A 22,592-nucleotide genomic window follows, 5' to 3' on the forward strand; every position below is an offset into this window, starting at 1 on the left:
GATAATCTATTTTTTAATTTTTTTTAATAAAAAAATAGTCGTGGACCAACATTATAGAGTGAGGATACTTTGTTAAATAAAGTTTTCTTAGCAACCAAAATAAACTAATTAAATGTTGATGCCCAAAATAAATATTTTTTGATTGAACATGGTTGATTGGGCTAATCGTAATAGTATGTTTGAAATTATGGTTGTAGTTATTTTTCAAAATGTTTTTCACTTATGTATTAAAATAATATTTTTTATTTTTTAAAAATTATTTTTAAAATCAGTGTATAAAAATAATCTAAAATCACCAAAGAAATATTAATTTAAAGTAAAGAAAAAAATTTAAAAATTTAAATTTTTTCAAAAATACTTTTGGAACGTAAATGTTTTTTAAAAATGTTTTTAATACGTAAAAACAAACAGGATTTAAAAATTTCCAAAGGCTTTATGAATAGGACTAAATTCAACACTTGGAAGGACAACAAGGATCAATTTGTAGAAAGACATGACAAACTTCACAGTTTTGGAAAGTATTTTGGCATCATGTTCCATGGAATTAGGCATTTTTATTGGAGTTTAAATTGTAGATCGTTATTTAGGAAAATAATATTATAGCAAAAACTATATTATTAATTAGTTTAGTTTTTTATCCAAGTTTGTTTGGCCATTATCTGTAAATTTCAAGTTATTTCTATTAAACTCTATTTTTTACAATTTATTTTTATTCACAACCTATTGCTTTTTGTTTCGTGTGATCTATATCTTCCATTTCATCTTTCTGCTGTATTTTTTATGCAATTTACTTTCATAGTTTTATTGTTTTCTCTAGCTTTCCCCATGACTTTTCTTTATATATATATTTTTTTGCTTTTAATTTAGTGTCTAGCTTTTAAAAAAAAAATTTCCATTGAAAAACCTTGGTGTTTTATGAGTTTTTTAATCTAAAAACCTTGAATATTATGTTCAATTTTAACCTCTCGATTTACAGACTTTTCATTTTATTTTTATGATTGTAATAAAAATTATTTTTAAAAATATTTTTTGTTTAAAAATATATTAAAATAATATATTTTTATTTTTAAAAAAATATTTTTGATATCAACATATAAAAACAATCTAAAAAACACTAAAAAATAATTTAAAACTAAAAAATTTAAAAGCACAATTAAACCACTATTCCACACAATGGCACACAAATACGGGGTAGTTATTGTCTTTTCTTTAAAGAATAAAAATTAATTAGTAACATAAAATTATTCAATAGAGAAGTTAAAAATTATATGAGAAAATATACACGTTTTTTTTTTAAGGAGTTGATGGGTGAAATTAATTCTCTAATCAAATCCCTTTAAGATTGTATTTATACACCGAGATAAAATAAAACAAAACAAAACAAAACAATAACGAGTTGTGAAATCATCTTACGTTACCAATTGTCTATTTATCACTCATTTATTTTTTTAATTTATCTGAATAAAAATTGACCAAGTTTACCTATATTTTCATTAAAATTAAAATCTTTAAGCATGATCTTAATTTTTTAAAAAAATTCAAGTGAAGATATCATATTTTTTTGTTTTTACCCGGATATCCTCACAGCCTTTTAAAGAATGAGACTAATTTCATTCGGGGATTGTGGCTACCCTTCCAATAAATGTATTTTCTGATGATTGAATCTGTATCCTCACTTTTATAGAGATATATTATCTTAATCGCTAGATTAACACTTTATTAATAATGAAGATATCATATAAGAAACAAACAAATAAATAAATAAATGCCATAAAATAGAAATTAGGCACTAAAATAAATTATTGAAAATTTTCTCAAACACCAATTGAACTTTTACGAAAACTTCACGCGCACACAACAAAAACACACGTATTCGTCCCATCTTATTTATCATCTTATTTGTGGAGGAGGAAAGAAGTAGAGTGTATCTTTTTTGTTTCTATTTTTCTTCTATTTTTTTTTTCAATGGATTACCATATAGCATCTAGTTATTATCCAGGAATAACAAAGACTTGTCATGTTTTTTTTTATGTTTTATTAAGGGTTAGAAAAAAACTGAAAAACCGATTAAAACGAGAAAACTGAAAAAAAAATAATAGAAAAAACCAAATCGTGAAAAAAAACCGATTAAAATTTTAAAAAAACCAACTGATTTGATTTTATAAACCTGAAACCTAAAAAACTGAATCGAACCAGAAAAACCGGAAAAAATTAAGTTAAACCGGTTTGAACTGGTTTTTGTTCTAAAAAACCAAACCAAACCCGGTCGGTTTGAACCGGTTTTCATTTTTTTAAAAAAATTATTTCAATTTGGTTTTTTTTTTTTATAAAAACCAAACCAAATCAAAAATGATCACTCCTATGTTTTATACTTTAAAAATACAAAATTTTACTACATGAATGTTTAAAATATAAATTTATTTTTATCTTTTAACTAAATACATTTTTATTTGTATTATTTTATTTTATGCAATTATATCTTTATGACTAACAAGTTCCTCAAACCCAACCATGTGAAAGAAAGAGCTTTCTACCAGCACAAATAGGTTTATTCAACTAGTTCAGTTATACTATTTCATGAGGAGTAATTTGAAAATGGCAAGAACAAATATAAGATCATTGCAAGGCATTATTTATCACGTGGCCAAAATCGGACCGTTGATGGTTCCAACTTCAATTTTGTGTCTCACGATGATGTTGCAGCAATTTTTTTTTTTTTTTTACCAGCGATTAAAGATATTATTAAATAAGTTTGAACATTAATTAAAATTATTTTTTAAAAGATAATTTTAATGGCATGGTTGCAATATTGATGAATTTAGGAAAATAAATTTTTATGGCATGGTTATAGCAATCATTTTCAATAATTTTTTAATGAATTAATGTTTTTTTAAAATTAAAATAATATTATTTTAAATAATTAAAAAAATACCTGGACTCAGTTCAAAAATAAATTTAATTTAAGCCAGATTCTGAGTTAACAAATTACTAAATTTATCGACCTAATTGGATCGGATTTAATAAGAGGAGAAAAAAAAAACCGGCAGGAATCCGATGGCAAAGGAAATTACATGAAATAATGCTTATGAAAAATACAATATTAAATAGGAGGAAAAAGAAATCAAGTAATCAAGTCAAAGAAACTGAAAACGCCTAGTCCTTGTACTCGCAATTACATGGATTAAGCTTGGAAAAAATGGCCGTCCTTGGTTGACCCAAGAAAACGAGTTCACAATCTCCTCCATTTCTCAGTTTCACACGCCTTAAAATTCATTGCTTTCGCGTTTAGCCATCCGTATTCATTTCCTGCTTGCTCTCTTCTCTTAATCCTGTCATATATTTACAGACCTGATTGATTGTCACTGTCCTTTTCTTCTTTTTCTCCGTGGAAAAACCGCTGCTCCAATATTTCTGCCATGCAAAAAATTCTCAAGCTTGAAGAATCTTGTCCTTTTCTTTGATCTCTTCTGGGGTTGAGGGGTCGTGAATATCTTTATCATCAGGTGCGTCTTTTATTGTTTTTATCGACATATATATCCAAGTCAACCCATCTGGGTCACTGTTGGTTTTCAGTTTCTCTGCTTTACTTCTTGTTGCTACTGCTGCTGCTGTTGATATCTCTATCTGTTGTTATGGAAGCTGAATTTTTTATGTGGGGTGGACCCTGAATTTTTGCTTCTTCCTTGCATTGATCTTGACTTTGTTTTAGGTATTACTGTTATGGGAGCTAGGACTTTGTGGATACGGTTGGTTTGGAGCTCTGATATATGCAACTTATAGCTATTTGGGGTTTTTTATCATTCTCTTTTTGACAAGAATTTGAGGAAATCTTCGTTGAAACGATGTTGATCAGTCGAGTTTTTAAGGTAGTTCTTGTTAGTTGCCTTTGGTTATTGCTTAGCTGTAGTCTGAGCTATGGCACCGACACTGATATTGCTTGCTTGAAGAGCATAAAAGATTCTCTTAAAGATACTCGTAATTACTTGAACTCTTCATGGAACTTTGAGAACGCTACCGAAGGATTCATCTGTACCTTTCTGGGGGTGGAATGTTGGCATCCTAATGAGAATAGGGTCTTGAACATCCGACTTCCGGATATGGGTCTCAAGGGCAGGTTCCCTCTTGGTCTTACAAATTGCACCTCCATGACGGGCATAGATCTCTCTAGCAACGAGCTCTTTGGATCAATTCCACAAAATATCTCTAAAATAGTTGCTTTTGCCACGTCTCTCGACCTCTCTTCCAACAATTTCTCGGGGGAAATTCCATCAGGTCTTGCAAACTGTTCCTTTCTGAATATCCTTAAGCTCGACCACAACAAGTTGACAGGCCAGATTCCTGGACAAATTGGGTTTCTAGAGCGCTTGAAAACTTTTAGTGTAGCTAATAATCTTTTGTCTGGGCCAATCCCAAGTTCTTTCAGTTCCACTATCTTGACCGAAGAAAATTTTGCAAACAATCCAGGACTCTGTGGGAAGCCTCTTAGCCCTTGCCCGTCCATTTCAAAGAAAACCAACACTGGAATTATTGCTGGAGCAGCAATTGGCGGGGTTACCATTGCAGCAATAGGTGTGGCAATTGGTATGTTCTTTTATTACCGTAGAATGTCTATGATGAGGAAGCTGAAGAAGGATGATGATCCCGAGGGGAATAAATGGGCTAAGAGTTTAAAGGGAGTAAAAGGCATCAAGGCAAGTTATTCTAACATACTTTTCTTTCATTCTTTTTATTTTTATTTTATCTCTTCAAGTCAGTTGAGATCCTGTGTTCTATGTTGAAAAATGCAATGACCATCCCTATATTCCTTCTTGGCATACTTGTGGACTTGCTATGTGTTGATTAAGAAGATTTTGTGATTCCAGGTTTCCATGTTTGAGAAATCAGTTTCTAAAATGAAAATGAGTGATCTCTTGAAGGCTACCAATAACTTCCACAAAGAGAATATCATCGGGACAGGAAGAACAGGGGCTGTGTACAAAGCAGTGCTAGAGGATGGGACTCCTCTTATGGTTAAGAGATTGCAGGATACTCAGCACTCGGAAAAAGAATTTGTATCTGAAATGGCTACTCTGGGGAGTGTGAAACATTCTAATTTGGTTCCTCTTTTAGGTTACTGCGTGGCTGATAAGGAAAGGTTTCTGGTTTATAAGCATATGCCAAATGGCACTCTCTATGATCACATACATATTGCAGATGAAAGCAGGAAGCCAATGGAATGGCCTCTGAGACTCAAAATTGGTATAAGGGCAGCAAAAGGATTTGCATGGCTCCATCATTACTGTAACCCTCGCATCATCCACCGAAACATAAGTTCCAAGTGCATCTTGTTGGACGCTGATTTTGAGCCGAAAATTTCTGATTTTGGACTGGCCAGGCTAATGAATCCAATTGATACACATTTGAGTACATTTGTGAATGGAGAATTTGGGGATTTGGGTTATGTTGCTCCAGAGTATGCAAGAACTTTGGTGGCCACTCCAAAAGGGGATGTCTACAGCTTTGGAACTGTGCTGCTTGAGCTGGTGACAGGGGAGAAACCTACCCATGTGGCTAAAGCTCCTGCAAGCTTCAAGGGGAGTCTGGTTGAATGGATCACACAGCTTTCAAGCAATTCTCAACTTAAAGATGCTGTAGACAAATCTTTGGCGGGGATGGGTGTTGATAATGAGATTTTCCAGTTCCTTAAAGTTGCATGCAATTGTGTATTGCCAACGCCCAAAGAGAGGCCCACTATGTTCGAAGTATATCAGCTTCTAAGGGCAATTGGGGAGCAATACCATTTTACCACTGAGGATGAGATTCTGATGCCTTCAGATGCTAGTGGCGCTGATTATATGGAGGAACTTATTGTTTCTCGAGAAGGAAGGGAAAATTATTAGAAAGGTACGAGGTAGATAGGGTAATACTTCTTGCATAATTTATATGTAATTATCTTTTGTTTTGTCTGTTTTAATAAATTCTAATATTTACATATGTGCTTTATTATTATTATTATTATTGCACTCTATTGCGTGGTAGTGTTTGGTTATATAGATGAATACAGTGGAGACATGTCTCTTGTACTTCCTATTTGTTTTGAAAAAATTCACTCCCAAACCATGTTAGAGACAATCTTGGTCTCTCCAACTAAATATGTTTTTGTCTATTTTATCTTGGGATACCAACCAATCGCATCCTTAGTAATGGGTCATACCTTGGGTTTGCCAGTTTGAGTCTTCCAATGGCCACTTTGTGCAGAAGTGCTGAAAACATGATCATCTCATAATCATCACGAGGAGTTCCACTTTTGTGGGATCTTAACTAAGTAATGGCCTTTTCTCTTCCAATTAAGAAGTCACATTCTTGCCATCAACATATCTATCTAGCTCCATTTCATTGCTGTAACATTAAAATAGTTCTCAATATCGCAATTTTGTTTTAAGAGTGTCCTTTACTTTCATGGGTTGAGTATAGGATTTCTCATCACAGGTTGTTCCACAGCCCGTGGAAGATGTAATAACTCCATAATTGTTCTTGGAATTACTATCTTGTGTATTAAATATGTGTTCTTTTCTTTCTCAGATTCATGTTAGCTGTGCTCATAGCATTTGAAATATTATGTTGAGTTCTGCATTTAGTTGGATGGTGACAATCACTCTTAAACACGCATAATTGCAGTAACCGAGTTGGTAAACAGTTCTCTGTGAGGAACTCATCCTTCCCTTAGAATATGAAACCCGTTGCAATAGTAAACCCGGGATCACAGATCTGCATGCCTTGTTTAGGTTCTCACTATTCACAGTTGGCGTTGTGCTTCTTTAGATCCCTCTTTTCAATCATGAATGTTAGAAGTGCAAGTGAAACTTTGATCTGGTGGAAAACATGGTATTATGTTGCCAGTTACGTTCACGCCCCGGAAGTAAATATTTTATCTAGCTCTTCAAATTCAAAGGAATGAATCAGTTAATCACAATGAGCTGCCAATAAAGTTTTCAGAGATTTTATAAACTCTGTAACAGATGGGATGGCACCATATTCAACAGCTTGGAACACTTGTCAACCTGTAGCATTTTCATCTTGCTTTACCATGCATTCCTGAACTCCAGATGATCAGAGATGAAAAGGTGTTCTAAACTGCAAAATGGCTCCTGAGGTGCGTTTTACAACGTGTTAAGGAGTATTTCATCACATAGCAACCACTGATCGATATAACTCCTGATAATCACAGATGAAAAGGTGTTCTAAGCTGCAAAATACCACCTGAGGTGCGTTTTCCAATGTGTTAAGGAAGTATTTCATCTCATAGCGACCCCTCATGGATATAGACTTCGAGTCTTCGATTCATTGATATATCCTTCAATACAGCAAAACCCTATTAAATATACACTACCAACTCTCAGTACCAAGTCCTTAAGGCAACCCGGCAGTGGAATTCTTGTGTCGTGTGGGAGATTCGAGCATGGTTATGATAACTGGTTCGAGACCCAGTCTTGAGCTGGGAAAAAATAATTAAAACATCATTTTAGATAAATTTTTTAAAATCATTGATCAAGTTTCACCTAGGTTTATCATTCGAGTTTGACTAAGTTAACTTAACCTCGGACTGAATTGATTAACCGAGTTAGATAACTATGAATTCGAGGCTCAGGGCTCTTGAGAATGACTGAGCCTTTATATCAGACATATCTGCTATTGCTATGTCATAATTAGTTAGGTTTAGAAAGGGCATTTCATTAGGATACGAAATCGAGACAGGACTTGTTGCTCAGAAACGCTGCCATTGCTCCTCTCCTTGAATCTCCTTCTACTCAGCACCCCATTGCCAAAAGCTACGGAGGTTAGAAGTGATCCCCGAAGATATTAGCTCGAGCTCCCAACAGTTAGTTAAATAAAACAACCTTAAGCATTCGGTCGGCCACACTACCTTTTAAATTTACGGTGAAACAAACATAACAAGGTTTTTGTAACCAATTAAATTGTCTTTTGTATTACGGAGTCCTTTAAAAAATTAAGATTGAAACATAATTTTTATGCATCAGTTTTTACATGTTTTTTGTAAAATCTTATTTGTTTTTGTGTTTAAAAAGTACTTTTAAAAAAATTAATTTTTTTTTATTTTTTTCTTTACTTTCAAATTGATATATTTTTTATGTTTTCAGATCATTTTGATGCGCTGATAACAAAAATAATTTTAAAAAAATAAAAAAAATATATTATTTTGATGCATTTCCAAGTAAAAAGCATTTTAAAAAACAACCGTAACCACACTTCCACCAAACATTTTATACATATTTTTTGCTATACATAAACTTCAACTATAATTTTTACTAAACACGTATATAAATTCAACTACCACAGCTAACCATATTTTTTAAAATTTATTTTTTTAAAATCATAACCATAAAAAAATACCTAAAAAAACAACACACTCTAAATCATGGATGTTTTGGTTGGAAAGATAACGAGCATTCAGTTTATCATCGTTTAGGCAATTAGTATTCAATTGGTCTGCACTAAGTAGCGAGTTGGAGGAAAAACAATTTTTTAAAAAAATTCTAAATGCAACAAGAAAAAAACAAAGCATTGATGACGTGTTTTTATTTAATTATATTTTTATTTAATATTAAAATGTAAATATATTTGACCTGGGCTGATATGCAAAAGCATAAAAATAATCTTGAAAAAAACAAAATGAAAAACTTAATTCTCAATCAACTCAATATTAAAAGATAAAAGTATTGAAAAATAGCAACTTAACTAAAAAATTATTAAGTGAACTCGAGTCTATTAAATAAACTAGTGATGTAAGTTATGCATGTCATCGGATTCAATAAAATTTTTTATATTAGAGATTCTTTTTTATTTAATTATACAAAGATAAAAAAACATGAGAATTGTTTTGCATTAAACATTTTCTTAAAAGGAAAAAATTGTGATAGATGCTTGTGGCTGAGATAGGAAAAGTAGATCATTGATAACAAAAGGTGAAATTGTTTTTTTTTTAGTTTTGAGTTAAATTAAAAAAATAAATCATCGATAACAAATGGTGAAATTATATTTTTAAAAATCAAGAAACAAAAAAAGTACTAAAAAAACAAATAATAGCTCGAATATTATGAATGAACTCATTAAACTTGCGACCCGATTCTTAAACTCTACTAGATTCAACGATTTCTTTTATTAATTTTTTTAACCCAACAAAACTTAAAAAAGAAGAAAAAAAAAAACCCAAGCACACTCGGCCAAAAAAACCAATCCAGCCTGCGCTTCTATGCCTAGATTTACTTTTAAGTGGGGTAGACAACTTTTTAAAAAAAAAAATAAGATAGCAGATGATGCATCGTTTGTTTTGTGCAGAATCCAGTGACCAGAGGTCATCAGAAAAAAAAGTGTTTATTTTTTTGGTATAAAACTCAATTTTTTTTACTCTAAACACCTAAAAAACACCTTAAACACATTGATAAACATATCTATAACTTCAAAAAATAGCTCAAAAATAAAAAACCAACTTGAATCCAAAAATATTCCTGCACTTATAACTGCATCCTTAGGCAAGGAAAACTGGAGAAGCATAAAAACATCTAGGTGAAACTCCTCTTATGAAATGAGACTTATTGACATCAATGTCAACCATTTTAGTGGTTATAATCGTCATCAATGATCACTTTTTCTCTATTTTCCAGAATTCAGCGGTCTTCTCTCTCTTCTTGCAAAAAAGGATTAAGGGAAATGAATTTTGATACCGAAATTGAATTTTTAAAAGCTAAAAGAATCAATCACCTGTAAACCAAAACACTTTTTGTATAAAATTTAAAGTCGCCACCTATTTTACCTGCTTTTTCCACTTTGATTCTTTATCTTTCAATCATCTCTTAAAAAAAACTTGCCATTGTATTCTAATTTGGGCTCAAAAAAGCTGATTTGTGAAAAAAAAAAGAATTAAAAACCAAATTTAAATTTTTTAAAAAATCAATGTTCCAATCAAATTTTTTAAGCTATAAAACTCACTCTTTACATGGAACTCATCCATTCTATCGATGTGTTAAGTCCATTAATTATTATTATTTTGGAGGCCCTCATGTAGGCCCTAATGAAATGGGCTAGATGGGGGCCAATAACGTCTGACTTTTTTTAAAAAAAAATTAATTATTGTTTTTTTTTATTTTAAAAACTTAATTATTTTTATATTAATACCCCATTTTCTCTTTTATTTTGGTTAGAAAATCTCTTTTAAATGATGATGATATTTTGGTTATGCAATTAATTTTCAAAGAGATTTTTCTAATTTATCTATGATATTTTTTTATCTTTTGTATATATAAACTATATTTTTTAAAATAAAAAATATTTATTTTCAGATGATATTTTTAATATGTATAGTCTTGCATATTATTCTTGTTTTCTTTTTATTTTATTTAATCAATTTAATATATTTGTCTATTTTTATTATCATTTAATTAAATAAAAAAATATCTTAATAAAAAATAATTAACAAACATGATTCGGTAAATATATCCTCTTACGAGATTAAATATTTTGATCTACATCTATCTCTTGATTTTTTAAATTTTATTTTTAGGTGTCGGTAATAATTTTTTATTTATTTATTAGTATATCGAATTTTTAGTTTATTTGATTATATGAATGTAAAAATTGTTTTATTTATATTTAAATTTTTTGAATTAAAAATATATGTATATATAATTATTTTCAAGAAAAATAAAAATATTTGACCGATTGGAAGTTACATAATTAGTGGAGGAGACCGTGTAGTTTTTCACCGAACTATAACACCAAAAGCAAAACCCTTTGGTCTTATTTGATCTAAGAATCAAAGAACCCATTTGAGGAATCCAATTCCCAAAATTTAGAAGGAAAGAAAGGAAGAAATGGAATTCAATTCCTCCTCTCCAAGAACCATCCCTGTAGTCTCCACATTTGCCAACCCCTTTGACAACAACTACGACGACACCAATTCCCTTACTGGTGTCAACGGCCAAACACGGAAGCCCATAGCTTTATGGCCAGGGATGTACCATTCACCAGTAACCAATGCTCTGTGGGAAACAAGGTCCAAGACCTTTGAAAGATTTCTTGACCCTCCTAAAGATGCACCTCCACAGAGTGAATTGTTGACAAAAACTCCAAAACAGAGCCGTACTAGTATCTTGTATAGTTTCTCTGCTGATCATATCCTAAGAGAGCAGTATAGGGATCCTTGGAATGAGGTCAGGATTGGTAAATTGCTTGAGGATCTTGATGCTTTGGCTGGCACCATCTCTGTTAAGGTACTCCAATTCTTCCTTTCTTTTTTATAATAACAATAAAAAATAATATCTGGGTTGTGCTTCAAAGTTAATTTTCTGAACTGGGTTTTCTGAATTTTTCTGGAATAATAGCACTGCTGTTGAATTGTTGCTTGCTATGTTATTTGATGAATTTTGAGTTTCAGTGGTGTAATGTATCATGGGTTTGGAGCGTTTTGTAGATATCCCTTTTTGTTGGTCTTGTAGGTGGATTAGGCAGTAGTGAAAGTTCCAACCTTTTTCTCTACCTATAGACCATAATTTGATTAGTCTGCAAAGCAAAATTATGCCTAATCTTTTTGATAATTTTAGAGTTAGCAATGTTGTGTGGGTAAATTGGTTTTTGGCTAGGACACGGGGAAAATGGATAATAGACTGTATCATATGCTTGGTTTGTTGATTTTCTGTAGATGCATTAATCTTCTATATCATAGTTTTTGACTTGCAAAGAAATTTGATGTGGAATCCCCATCTGTACATTATATTTTTGGATGATTGCATTTGTTAGTTGAGTAAACTTTCAAACCTGATAATTTCAGTTATGGGAAAAGAAAAGGAACTTGTTTCCTACAATGCTTTAATATTTTGAAATTTATTGCTAGTTCATGTAATTTAGATGAAATTTTCATCGTAGTGAACCATGCACTAAATCTTCATTTCATTTTGTGCTTGAATGTTTATTGGTGTATTAGCACTGTTGCGATGATGATAACACAACAAGGCCACTGCTGCTGGTCACTGCTTCTGTTGATAAGATTGTCCTAAAGAAGCCAATTAGTGTTGACATTGATCTTAAAATAGTTGGTTCTGCCATATGGGTTGGCTGGTCATCAATTGACATTCAACTGGAGGTCCTTCAGTCTGCTAAAGGTAATCTACTCTGGAACTAGCTTTAGATTGAAGATGTAATGTTCCTTGACTTTTAGAGAGAGAGAGAGAATAATAGGCAGAACTGATGCCGATAGAGTGTTCTCAAGTGGGTGCCAAGCCCTCTAGATGTAGTATTCCTTGACTGGCAGAGAAAAAAGGGGTAAAGTTAGAATTGATCCTGATGGAGTTTTCTCAAGTTGGTTGAGTGTTAAGCCCTCTAGTTATACTATTAGTATGAATCTTGTAGCGAAAATATGTTTTGTGTGATCATTCAATCAAAATACTTCAGCTTATGTTTTGAAGAAGTGAAGGAAGAAATGCATTCAGGATGCCAATTATATTTTATTATCTCAAACTACCTGGAAGTTTTAAGATCTTGCTTATTGAATGTGTTCTTGACAATCCAATAAAACGTCTTGTTTTTGTGCTCTTTATATTTTCTCAGTTGTTTTGCAGAGACCTCTGACACTTCAGACTCAGTAGCTTTGATAGCCAACTTCATATTTGTAGCCCGTGACTCTAAGACTGGGAAAGCTGCTCCAGTGAATCGGCTGTCACCTGAAACTGAACAAGAAAAGTTACTTTTTGAAGAAGCTGAAGCAAGGAGCAAGCTGAGAAAGAAGAAGAAGAAGGTAGAAGAAAAGAAGGAATTTGAGAATGGGGAGGTAAATAGACTTGAAGCATTGTTGGCTGAGGGACGAATATTCTGTGACATGCCAGCCTTAGCAGATAGAGACAGCATTCTTCTAAGGGATACACACCTTGAAAACTCTTTGATTTGCCAGCCACAGCAAAGGAACATCCATGGTCGCATCTTTGGAGGTTTCTTGATGCATCGGGCTTTTGAGTTGGCTTTCTCAACTGCTTATGCCTTTGCTGGATTGGTTCCTTACTTTCTTGAAGTTGATCATGTTGATTTCTTAAGACCTGTGAGTGCCAGCATCTTTTCTTTCACCAGTTATAAGCTTTTTGCTTCTCTCTCATGAAATATTAGCAACTGCTCCAAACCCCTCTAGTATCATTTCCTTACATTACTGACAGAGTGTCAATTTTTGCTATATGTGAAGCTAAGACATGATTTGTTCATATATTTGTCTTGAATTTGAAACACCCAATTTTCTACATAGTATTTGAAATTTAAAATGCAGATGGTGATTTCTTTGCATGGGTTGTGATTGAGTTTGTGCGTGTGTGGTAAGTCTCAGAGAGAGAGAGAGAATTCATAGGTATATATCAACTACAGAAGCTGCATATGCAAACTGCCATCTCCATAGTCCATGCAGTCAATTTTAAGTCATAGTTTACATCAAGAAATTATGTTTGATGAACAGGTTGATGTTGGAGACTTCCTGCGTATCAAATCTTGTGTTCTTTACACAGAACATGAAGACTCAGAAAAACCACTGATCAACATTGAAGTTGTTGCCCATGTTACCAGGCCTGAGTTGAGGTCCAGTGAGGTAGGTGTCCATATTCCTTTCAGAGTAATTGCTGCTCCTTAAAAACGGCCCCTGGCTAAAACTTTTACAGTATGAATTTGATACTTAATTGACACGTGAAACTTTCCTTACACATTACCTATCCTTTTGATTTGTATGTTTCCATTTGCATTTGTCATATTTCAAACAGGTATCCAATACGTTTTACTTCACTTTCACTGTGCGTCGAGAGGCAAAGGCCATGAATAATGGATTTAGGATCCGGAAAGTGGTTCCTGCAACTGAGGAAGAAGCACGCCGTGTTTTAAAGCGGATGGATGCGGAGTCCTTGGAATCCAACCAAGGCAAAAGCAAATAGGAATATATATTACAAATTCAAGACAATAAATTGCCAAGTATTTGGCAGGTGTCCAGTTCCAAGCATTGGAGGGGCAATCAATATCACTTGATATAAAGATTAGTCAAGTTTGCTATTTGTAAAGATTTCTTGATAAATATAGTATTCCTGTCACGAGGATATGAACTCCTGGGTTGAAATTTACCCGCCTGTATTTCAGTACATTACTGGAAAATAAGAAATGCTTCCCCTGCCTGATTTAATGTTCGCTTTAACTGTTACTTATTTGCAAGGGAAAGAAAATGTGATAGTAATTGCATGGAAATCTGGCTCTAACTTCAAAGCATAGCAGCTCATTTTCTACTTTCAACTGAATGTAGAATTCCATTAAGATTTTTTTTATAAAAAAAAACGGAGTACAAAAGCTACATAAGAGGGTAAGGCTGTTAACTATATTCATTCTCAAGCTTTTTGGAGGTTGTCCTAGCTAGTCTTGTAAGCACAGTAATTAACCAGAGGTAGACTCGAGACCTAGATTGGGCTTAAAAAATATTATTTAGAAATTAACTCAATATAATTTAATTAAAAATTCAAATTGATAAATAATTTAATAATATTTGATTGATTTTTTTAAAAAATAATAATAATTAAAATAACATTATTTTAATTTTAAAAAATAAAAATAATATTATTTGGATTAAAATCAACCCGGCCAACCTATAACTCAACCGGTAATTGGCCTGACCAAGTTTCATTACTATGCCTGCATGAGATTTGAAGTAAATATAATGCTTTTGCCGAAGATTTGACATGAAGTATAATGAGGTCAAAATTACTAAAACAGACAATGTTATACAGTTCAGTAGAGCTTCTTCTATGTAACAGGAATATATTTTGTGGTCATGACTTGTATAAACTCAGCAGCTTTCCTATAATTGAAGTTTTCTGACAAGCTTACATGATATTGCCATTGTTGACAGCGAGTCAGCATATTGCCTTGTTGCACAAGAAAACCTCCTCGTATACTATCTATATGACAAGCAAGTTACAAAATCTTTGTCATGGATTTATACACAGAAGAGAAATAAATTACAGAAATCAGGCAAGGCAGCTTCCGGTCCATGATGACCCCAACCCGCCCAGTTCACCTACCATAGGCATTTTCTGGCTAAATGCAACAATAAGTTTACCCTGATAGAACCGGAGCCACAAATATTAAGGTGATTCACTCTCGTCATCAAAGGAATTATACTGTTTGCTTGCATTGGATCCAGAAAAAACCTGTGGCAGCGTTGGATTTACAGGAACCGGAAGCATTGGATTTACTGGAACTGGAAATTTAAGGGCAGAACTAACAATTGTTCGCTCATTTATCATGCCAACTTCTTTGCAGACACGATCAAGGACACTTAGAAAGTCTCTCACCACCATGAAGATTCTGAAAGGGTGAGCCTCTTCCTTGGCTGAATTACCATGGAAGTACTCTGTGATCTCCTTTACTAGCGATAAAGCAACACTTTCTTGGGCTTGAATCCTTATAATCTCCTCCTCAGCCATTTTCATGAACATTGTCATTGACTCTGAAAATTTCTGATTGTTTTCCACCATCCCCAGTTTTTCAATTAATCGCACCACCTCACTGATATTCTCAGTGCCTCTAGAAAGCTTGGAGACATCACTGCTAAGCACATCAGAATCCATAGCAGCTGCTTTCTTCACATGGGTGAGCTCTAAACTAAGACCAGAAACAACTTGCAGGCCAAGCCTCCTCCACCTGGCATCTTCACTGGAAATGGAGTTTGGAGTTTGGTTGGTACTAGAAAGACGAGCACCTTCCGTTCTTATAATTTCCTGCACAACAAAATGCAAGAGTGTGGTCTTTCCATCTGCACCCTTGACATCAACAAGCTTAAGGAGCGTGTCAAGCTTGAAGGCATGGGCATCACCCCGGTTAGTGCCAACATTCATGCGGTTCCCTGTCTTGAGCACGGCTTCTAAAAGTTTAAAAAACATCCTGCTATTTCTCAGCTCTTCACAGGCTGCCTGTAAAAGGAAAAATCAATGAGATGCGGCCTATGACATCTCAGATCCACCAACACCATACGACCAGCTTCACCAAACAATAATGACAAGAATTCGCAGGGAATAATTTAGAGTAAAGAAAGAAGCACTGGGACTGGTGGTTGCTTTGTGAAGTAGTGCACAGAATTTTCTATTGGATAGCTGACAAGGTAGCAACTTTAGGTGATTCGACAATCATCCACCATAAGTTCAATCAGACTATCCTGATAAGTGAAGAGCCATATGGATACTAAATGTTTGTAAGTTTTGATGAATTTCCAAGCACATAAATTGTAGGCTTGATGACTACAATTATACCACAAGCAAAAAGAAGCAACAAAAATATCGAAGGAAAAGGATTAGAATACTATATTTACCTCTAGAGTTTCAAAGGACTTCTTGAGGTACTCAACCTCGGACTCAAAATTGGCTACGTAAAGCATTGCATCCACTCGTTTAAATGCAAAAGGCACATCAAGCACTGCCTTCAAAAATTTCTCAGCATGACCAAGCTTCGTTGGAGAACCATCTTTGTATTCTTTCAGTTTACGCTCCTCTTCTTTGGTAGGAGCCATCTTCAATAAACTTTCTAGAAGTTCGGTTCCAAGAGTATCAACATTACCTGCATAACAAGCGGGACTTGCTTTAGTTGCTGGAACAGTAATTCAGAAAATGGAAATGTCACTGCACGCTCATGATATACAAATAAAAGAGACAAAAAGAAGAAGCTCCAACAGAAGCAGTAGTGGAGGGTGGAAGAAACATATCCAGCACAAAATGACAAAATGAGGCATTTACTGAATTAGAACCACAAGTTGGCAAATCCCAGATGCGGTCGAGCATAGACTGGTAAGAAAATTGCTCTAGGCAGTCTAACATATCCGTAACAAGTTTATTTTATATCAAGCAGTGCCAGAGAATGAATAAATCTATAAGCAGGAATAAGCATCTCCACCAGTATTTATGCCCAGGCTCTAGTTCATAGCACTCAATACTCTATTATCCACCATTGTCAACTAAATTTAACCTGAGTGTCATTTGTAATTAGACTTTCAGAAGCAAAATTCAATGCTTTGTACTTCCGGAGGCCAGAAACAATTGAACATCTTTTACTAAGTTCAGCAGGGCAAAGGAGACTTCAGCAATAAAATACTGGTTCATCCGAACTATCAGATATGTTATGAAAAACAGCCTAGAAAGGTTATTTTCTTGCAACAAAGGAGATATGCCAGGAATTCATTCCCAGATAGAACCCGGATAAATGAAATAAACCAATAAGCAGCACAACAATAAGCAGACTGTTGGAGCATGTCTGCCATATCAATGGACATTTACCTTCTAAAAGGCCTTCACAGACTTCCTCAATTGTCACGTTGAGTGCCCTGAGCAAAATTGCAATGTTCTGTGCCTTTTTGGGATCAAGTACCCTGTTCTCTCGGCTAGTTGTTGGACTAGCTGAATTAGGAGTAGTTGCCTTTGGTTTTGGTGTTTTGACAACAAACAGTGTTTCAATCATTTCTTCGTTCAATCTGCGAAACACCCAATTCAACCAACCAATTCATACAGGAGAAGAGAGAATATAATACATGTTATACCCAAAAAAAAGAAAAAACTAAAAGAGCTCGTATATTTAATGTGCATACACTCATATTTCACCGTGGATTTACATAAGAAAATTACTAGTTTACCCTTAGTCGGCAAACTCACAAAGCTTGAATTTAGGGATAGGAAGGTTGTTTTTATTGAACCTATTAGTCATTATAGGAAAAGAAGGGGTTAATCAGTATTTTTACATCGTTTATCCACAATATAATTACTTAATCACCCAAAAGGAAAAAAAATGTTTTTCCTTGGGTCAAGAAGTTTTTTGGGTTTTTTGAATTTTTTGTCGGGTAAAATTACTTAGATGTTCCTAAAAATAAATTTTTTTGGTTTTAAATACAAGGACACTTTAGTTATTTTGTTATAGCTTTTTTGTTATTCTTATAAAGGGTTTAGGGGTGATTAGGCCTTTTAATATTTATATATAAAATAATATTTTAATTAAAAAGTGGTTGATGCGTGCCTAGCACGCTCCAACAAGTGGACGTCGCCCACGCCTTTCGGGTGACGCATACTGCATCAAAACAACTCTGAACACTGCTGTTAGGTACGACATTCAATGCGCCTCACCACCCCCGTTATGGTGGTGAGACACGTGCAATAAAAAGATCGGCGATTAAGCTTCGTCAACACGTTTTTTCTTCCCTCCCTCTTTCCTCTCCCCCCTCCTAGAAAAACATACTAGTCATTGCAAAAAAAAAAAAAAAGTCTAGTTATTTGTTTGTTCATTCAAATTAGGTTCTCGTTCTTTTAATTACAAAGTATTTGGTCTTGAGTCATTTATTGAATTAATGTTTGATTTTTATATCAAATTTGATCCTCATTCTTTTAATTGTAATGTATTTAATATTGAGTCCTTTATTAAATTATTTTTTTCAATTCTATCCCCTAACATTTTATTTTTATATCAAATTTAGTCCTTATTTTTTTATTGTTATTTTTAGTTTTTCTTATCCTTTTCTTAATTGAAATTGTTTTTCAATTTCATTCCTTATGATTTTTTATGTCAAACGTGGTTCTCATTCTTTTCAAATCTACATTTTTTTCTTTTTTATCCTTTCTTTTTTGAATTTGTTTTTTTCAAATTTACCCCTAATTATTTTGGTTGGTTAGGAATTTTATATTTTTTTTTTGTTTGCATTTTATGTTGTGTTCCGACCACATGATTCATGCCACAAGTTTTGAAAGTTGGACCGGATTGGTTTCGATCATTTTTAATTTTATTTTTAATTTCATCCATCATCATTGGGTTTGATGAAAATTGATATTCTTTGTTTTTTTACCTTTTCTTTTTATAGAGTTATCCCGATATTATGTCTCGAGTCATTGACAACAGGTTCGTCAGGGTTGACTCGGTTTTTTTTCATTGCTTTTTAGTTTTTTTTTTTTAATTTGGCCCTTCAATGTTAGGCTGGTTTAAGAATTGAGCTTCATGATTCTATTTAGTTTGCTTTCCACGAAGTTATCACAATCTCACGACTAGATTATAGATTTGGTTTGATTTTTGCTAAAATCGGATAATAAAAAATTTTCATGTTTGGTTCCTTCAAAGGATGTAGTTTTTAGAATTCATGTATGTCATAGCTCAGAAATACTCGAGCCAATTTCTTTTCGTTTTTTAAATTGTTTTCTTTTTAATTTTGTCATTCATCATTTTGTTTGTTGGAATTGAGATTCATTTTTTTTTATGCAATAATCTCATTCTAATTTAATTTTTACTTTTTAACAAATAAATTGACTAAGACATTTTAAGAAAATTATAAAGATATATTTTGATAATATTAATATGCATTTATTTTTTACATTGCATCGTTTTTTTTTTCCGTTTTATTTGCTGCCGATGTATTATTTATTAATTGTATTATTAAATTAACTGAATTTATTAATTTCATTTGCTCTTTGACTATAATCTTAGATTTTTTTTCATTTTTTAAATATTTTCATTGTTGTAATATTTTTTTTCTAAGATAAAAAGTCCCACGATGATAGATCATCTATTTAGTTAGAACTTAAAAAAAAAAAAAAAACATAAGAAAATAAGTAACAGAGGGTTAAGCGTCTTACTTAAAAGAGCTAGACTTGAGATGATCCCACACCATTTCGCGATCAGAGCTTGCTCTAACTTTGTCCCAATGCAAGGGCTTGAGCTTTGGTTTAGGAGTTTCCTCGGCATCCTCAACTGTTTTAGAACTAGGTGGCAACTCAATTGGCGACAAATTGGTTGTGCTTTGTAATACGAAAGGCCTTGAGGGCGGTATAAGAGCTGGGGGCTTTGAAATTGGTTGGTCTGTTGGTGTGGATGATGCATCAACACTGGGAGCTTCCCATTGTCTCTGTGGTTGCAGTATTGATAGAGGAGGAGGAGGAGGAGGTGGTGGTGGTGGTGGTGGTGGTGGAGGACCTGACGTAGGCTGCTCCAAAACATTACTAATTCTTGCATTTAGACCTAAAACACTAGAAGTCATTCTTGGTGATGCATCTGGGCTCTTTATATCTGGCGAAGAAGAAGCTGAAGATAATAATGTAGGAGACATCTTATCATGATCCGAAACATACGAAATTCTGGTAGATGAAAATGAGCTCTTGGATGCTGACAATGAAGGAAACATCATCTGAATTCGACCCAAAACATTTGAAACTATTGGAGATGGAGGTGGGCTCTTCTCGAGACCTCTTTCTGGTGAAGTAGAAGCAATGGACAGTGAAGGAGACTGAGCAGTTTGATCCAAACCAAATGATATTATGAGGGGCGGGGTCTTCTCCAAAACTCCATTGCCAGGTGATGTAGAAACAGAGGACAAGGACGGAGACTGCGCGTTAAATGGAGCTGAATCGTTCAGTGCTCTACCAGGTGAAGAAGAAACTGAAGATGGTGAACTGGACGGTGTATTTTGGGACAAATTGTTATTCAATATTCTAGCTGGAGATAAAGATGGAGACCGCATAAGCACATTGTTTCGATGCGATACTCTAGGAGAAGTAGAAGCCGAAGACAGCACATTTCTAGGCGAAACATCTGGAGATGAAGCCGAAGAAGGAGATTTCCTCTCATTATCAACATCCATCATTGGTGGTGGTGGCGGCGGCTGTGATTGAGCAGCAAATAGAGTGTGTGATTTTGGTGTGGAAGTCAAACTTAGTGGCGGTGATATACTGAGAGACTGGGACCGAGAAGGAGAAGCTGAAGTGGAAGACGAATACGAGCTCGAAGAATCAATACTTTTTTCATCAAAACCTACAGCAGCAGCAAACACTCTTCTAGACCCGGATCCTGTCCCGCTGGGGCTGTCTCTACCGCCTAAAGATCCTCGCGGTGAGTAAAACTCCTCCTCCTCCTCCTCCTCACGCCCATCCCTGCTATTAGTCGTAGTAGTACTAATATACCCAACTTCTCCATTTCCATACTTCTGCGTGGAATTCTCCTTGCTGAGTGGTGGAAGCGGCCGGAGCTCCGGGGACTCCAGTTTCCGACGGTCCGACCCATCGGAGCTTTCGTCTAGCCTCGTTGAATTTACTAAAGTGCCCATGTAGAGAAAGTTGGAACTAGTTGAAGTAATTGATAGTTTATAGCTGTTATTACTAGTCCCAATTACTCTCGTGTCTGCATTTCTGTTGCTGATATTGGATCCAGTGTAAGTCTTGCCATCGGAGAAGTTACTGCGGTTTCTCCGGCGACGAGCGTAGTAAACGATAATAGTAATGGACAAGACAATGAGAGCTGAGATGACTGCAGAGATGGCGACGAGGAGGGGTTTTTGGGAAGTGGGTTTGGGCTTGGAAGACTGGGGGAGGATAAGAGAGGAGATGTTGGCAGGGAAAGATGCAAATGTGGTAGGAGAAGGAGGGGGTGGAGGAGAAGGGTAGGAAGGGAAAAAGGGGGGTGGGTTAGGGGTAGAAGTGGAAAATGGGATTTGGGGAGTTGTTGAAGATGGCGGGGAAGGTGGGGAGGAAGATGGAGGTTCGGTGGGAGGAATGGAGCCTTCAGGGAAGAATGGTTGGTGCAGGATCCTACGGTTATGAGGAGAAGAGGTGGAGGAGAAGTGGAGGGCGGGTGCGTAGGATAAGATGAAGAATAATAATATTGTGATGGAGGTGGAGGTTGACATTTTGTGGCGTCTCTCTGCTTGCCTTTTTGAAAGAGAAGAAAGGGAGAGGGAAAGGGTCGAGAGAAGGAAAGTGGAGGAGGAGGAGGAGGAGGAGGAGGAGGAGCATCCAGCTATGATTCTGCCGTTGAAGGTTTTGTGTTCTGTTTGCTCCTGCTATTAGTGAAGTGCGAAGGGGCCCTCGACACTCGAGGATGGCCTCAAAATGATGAGACTGCGTGCTTTTTGTACGTTACAAGTAAATACTGTAAGGTTTTAGTTTCTTTCCCATGCACTAGTGCTTTTTGAATACTAACCTTAAAAAAAAATTATTTCATCATATTTTCAGGTTAATTTATAAATTATTAGATTAATCTAAATTAATTATTTTTATTACATTAATATTTATTTATATTTATTTTTTTACCACTAATCTAATCAAATTTGATTAGGTAGTAGGTACAATAAACCATTAAACCTCTAACTAAATAGAATAAATTTTATTAGATTAATATCTTGCTTAATTTAAGTAAGAATTTGATTTGAGTCTAATTTGAAACTTAATTTATCAGACAGGTTTAACAAATAATAAAAGTCTTAAAGTTTTTTTTTTTCCTGGAACTTTGATCTGTATTATTTTAAGATTTATTTTAAAAAATAATAATAAACCTCAATTTTTCTATGCACTGTGTGAAGAGTGCTGCAATATTTTTCATGAATTCTTCATTTTAATACATGGAGTCTTTGCTATATCATTTGAAAACGCAGTTAAATCGTGTTTTATGAAAATTCAAAATTTTTTCTGTTAAAAATTAAATTTTTATATATTTTAAATCATTTTAATATGTTAATTTTAAAAATAATTTTTAAAAAATAAAAAAATATTATTTTAATATAAAAAGTATTTTAAAAATTA

The 22,592-nt window shown here is 34.0% G+C and overlaps 3 protein-coding genes across 3 annotated transcripts; 2 read left to right on the forward strand and 1 right to left on the reverse strand.

Annotated features, from left to right (window-relative positions):
* Window positions 1-3,123: 3,123 nt before the first annotated feature.
* LOC133692424 (probably inactive leucine-rich repeat receptor-like protein kinase At5g48380) lies at window positions 3,124-6,007 on the forward strand. The gene is made up of 3 exons (XM_062113354.1): window positions 3,124-3,503; window positions 3,710-4,691; window positions 4,863-6,007. Exons 2-3 carry the CDS (start codon window positions 3,843-3,845, stop codon window positions 5,877-5,879), a joined length of 1,866 nt encoding a protein of 621 aa, XP_061969338.1. The 5' UTR covers window positions 3,124-3,503; window positions 3,710-3,842; the 3' UTR covers window positions 5,880-6,007.
* Window positions 6,008-10,748: 4,741 nt separating this feature from the next.
* LOC133690555 (acyl-coenzyme A thioesterase 2, chloroplastic-like) lies at window positions 10,749-14,194 on the forward strand. The gene is made up of 5 exons (XM_062110780.1): window positions 10,749-11,267; window positions 11,978-12,155; window positions 12,612-13,084; window positions 13,487-13,615; window positions 13,785-14,194. The coding sequence occupies exons 1-5, from the start codon at window positions 10,869-10,871 to the stop codon at window positions 13,950-13,952; spliced, it is 1,347 nt and encodes a 448-aa protein (XP_061966764.1). The 5' UTR covers window positions 10,749-10,868; the 3' UTR covers window positions 13,953-14,194.
* A 644-nt stretch (window positions 14,195-14,838) lies between these two features.
* On the reverse strand, window positions 14,839-21,900 carry LOC133692908 (formin-like protein 1). The gene is made up of 4 exons (XM_062114080.1): window positions 19,659-21,900; window positions 17,328-17,521; window positions 16,370-16,614; window positions 14,839-15,974 (listed from the first exon to the last, which is right to left on the reverse strand). Exons 1-4 carry the CDS (start codon window positions 21,698-21,700, stop codon window positions 15,147-15,149), a joined length of 3,309 nt encoding a protein of 1,102 aa, XP_061970064.1. The 5' UTR covers window positions 21,701-21,900; the 3' UTR covers window positions 14,839-15,146.
* Window positions 21,901-22,592: the final 692 nt, after the last annotated feature.

The sequence above is a fragment of the Populus nigra genome, chromosome 4, assembly GCF_951802175.1.
Source record: "Populus nigra chromosome 4, ddPopNigr1.1, whole genome shotgun sequence".
NCBI classification, from domain to species: Eukaryota; Viridiplantae; Streptophyta; class Magnoliopsida; order Malpighiales; family Salicaceae; genus Populus; species Populus nigra.

Bases quoted from the DNA above. Each gene is read 5' to 3' on its own strand.
- LOC133692424 (XM_062113354.1), top strand. From the start codon at position 3,843: ATGTTGATCAGTCGAGTTTTTAAGGTAGTTCTTGTTAGTTGCCTTTGG. The intron at 4,692-4,862 runs GCAAGTTATTCT...TTGTGATTCCAG, and splicing joins AGGGAGTAAAAGGCATCAAG to GTTTCCATGTTTGAGAAATC.
- LOC133690555 (XM_062110780.1), top strand. From the start codon at position 10,869: ATGGAATTCAATTCCTCCTCTCCAAGAACCATCCCTGTAGTCTCCACA. The intron at 11,268-11,977 runs GTACTCCAATTC...TTGGTGTATTAG, and splicing joins CTGGCACCATCTCTGTTAAG to CACTGTTGCGATGATGATAA. The intron at 13,085-13,486 runs GTGAGTGCCAGC...TTTGATGAACAG, and splicing joins ATGTTGATTTCTTAAGACCT to GTTGATGTTGGAGACTTCCT.
- LOC133692908 (XM_062114080.1), bottom strand. From the start codon at position 21,700: ATGTCAACCTCCACCTCCATCACAATATTATTATTCTTCATCTTATCC. The intron at 17,522-19,658 runs GTAAGACGCTTA...GGTGTTTCGCAG, and splicing joins CTCAAGTCTAGCTCTTTTAA to ATTGAACGAAGAAATGATTG. The intron at 15,975-16,369 runs GTAAATATAGTA...TTCCTTTTACAG, and splicing joins AGTCCTTTGAAACTCTAGAG to GCAGCCTGTGAAGAGCTGAG.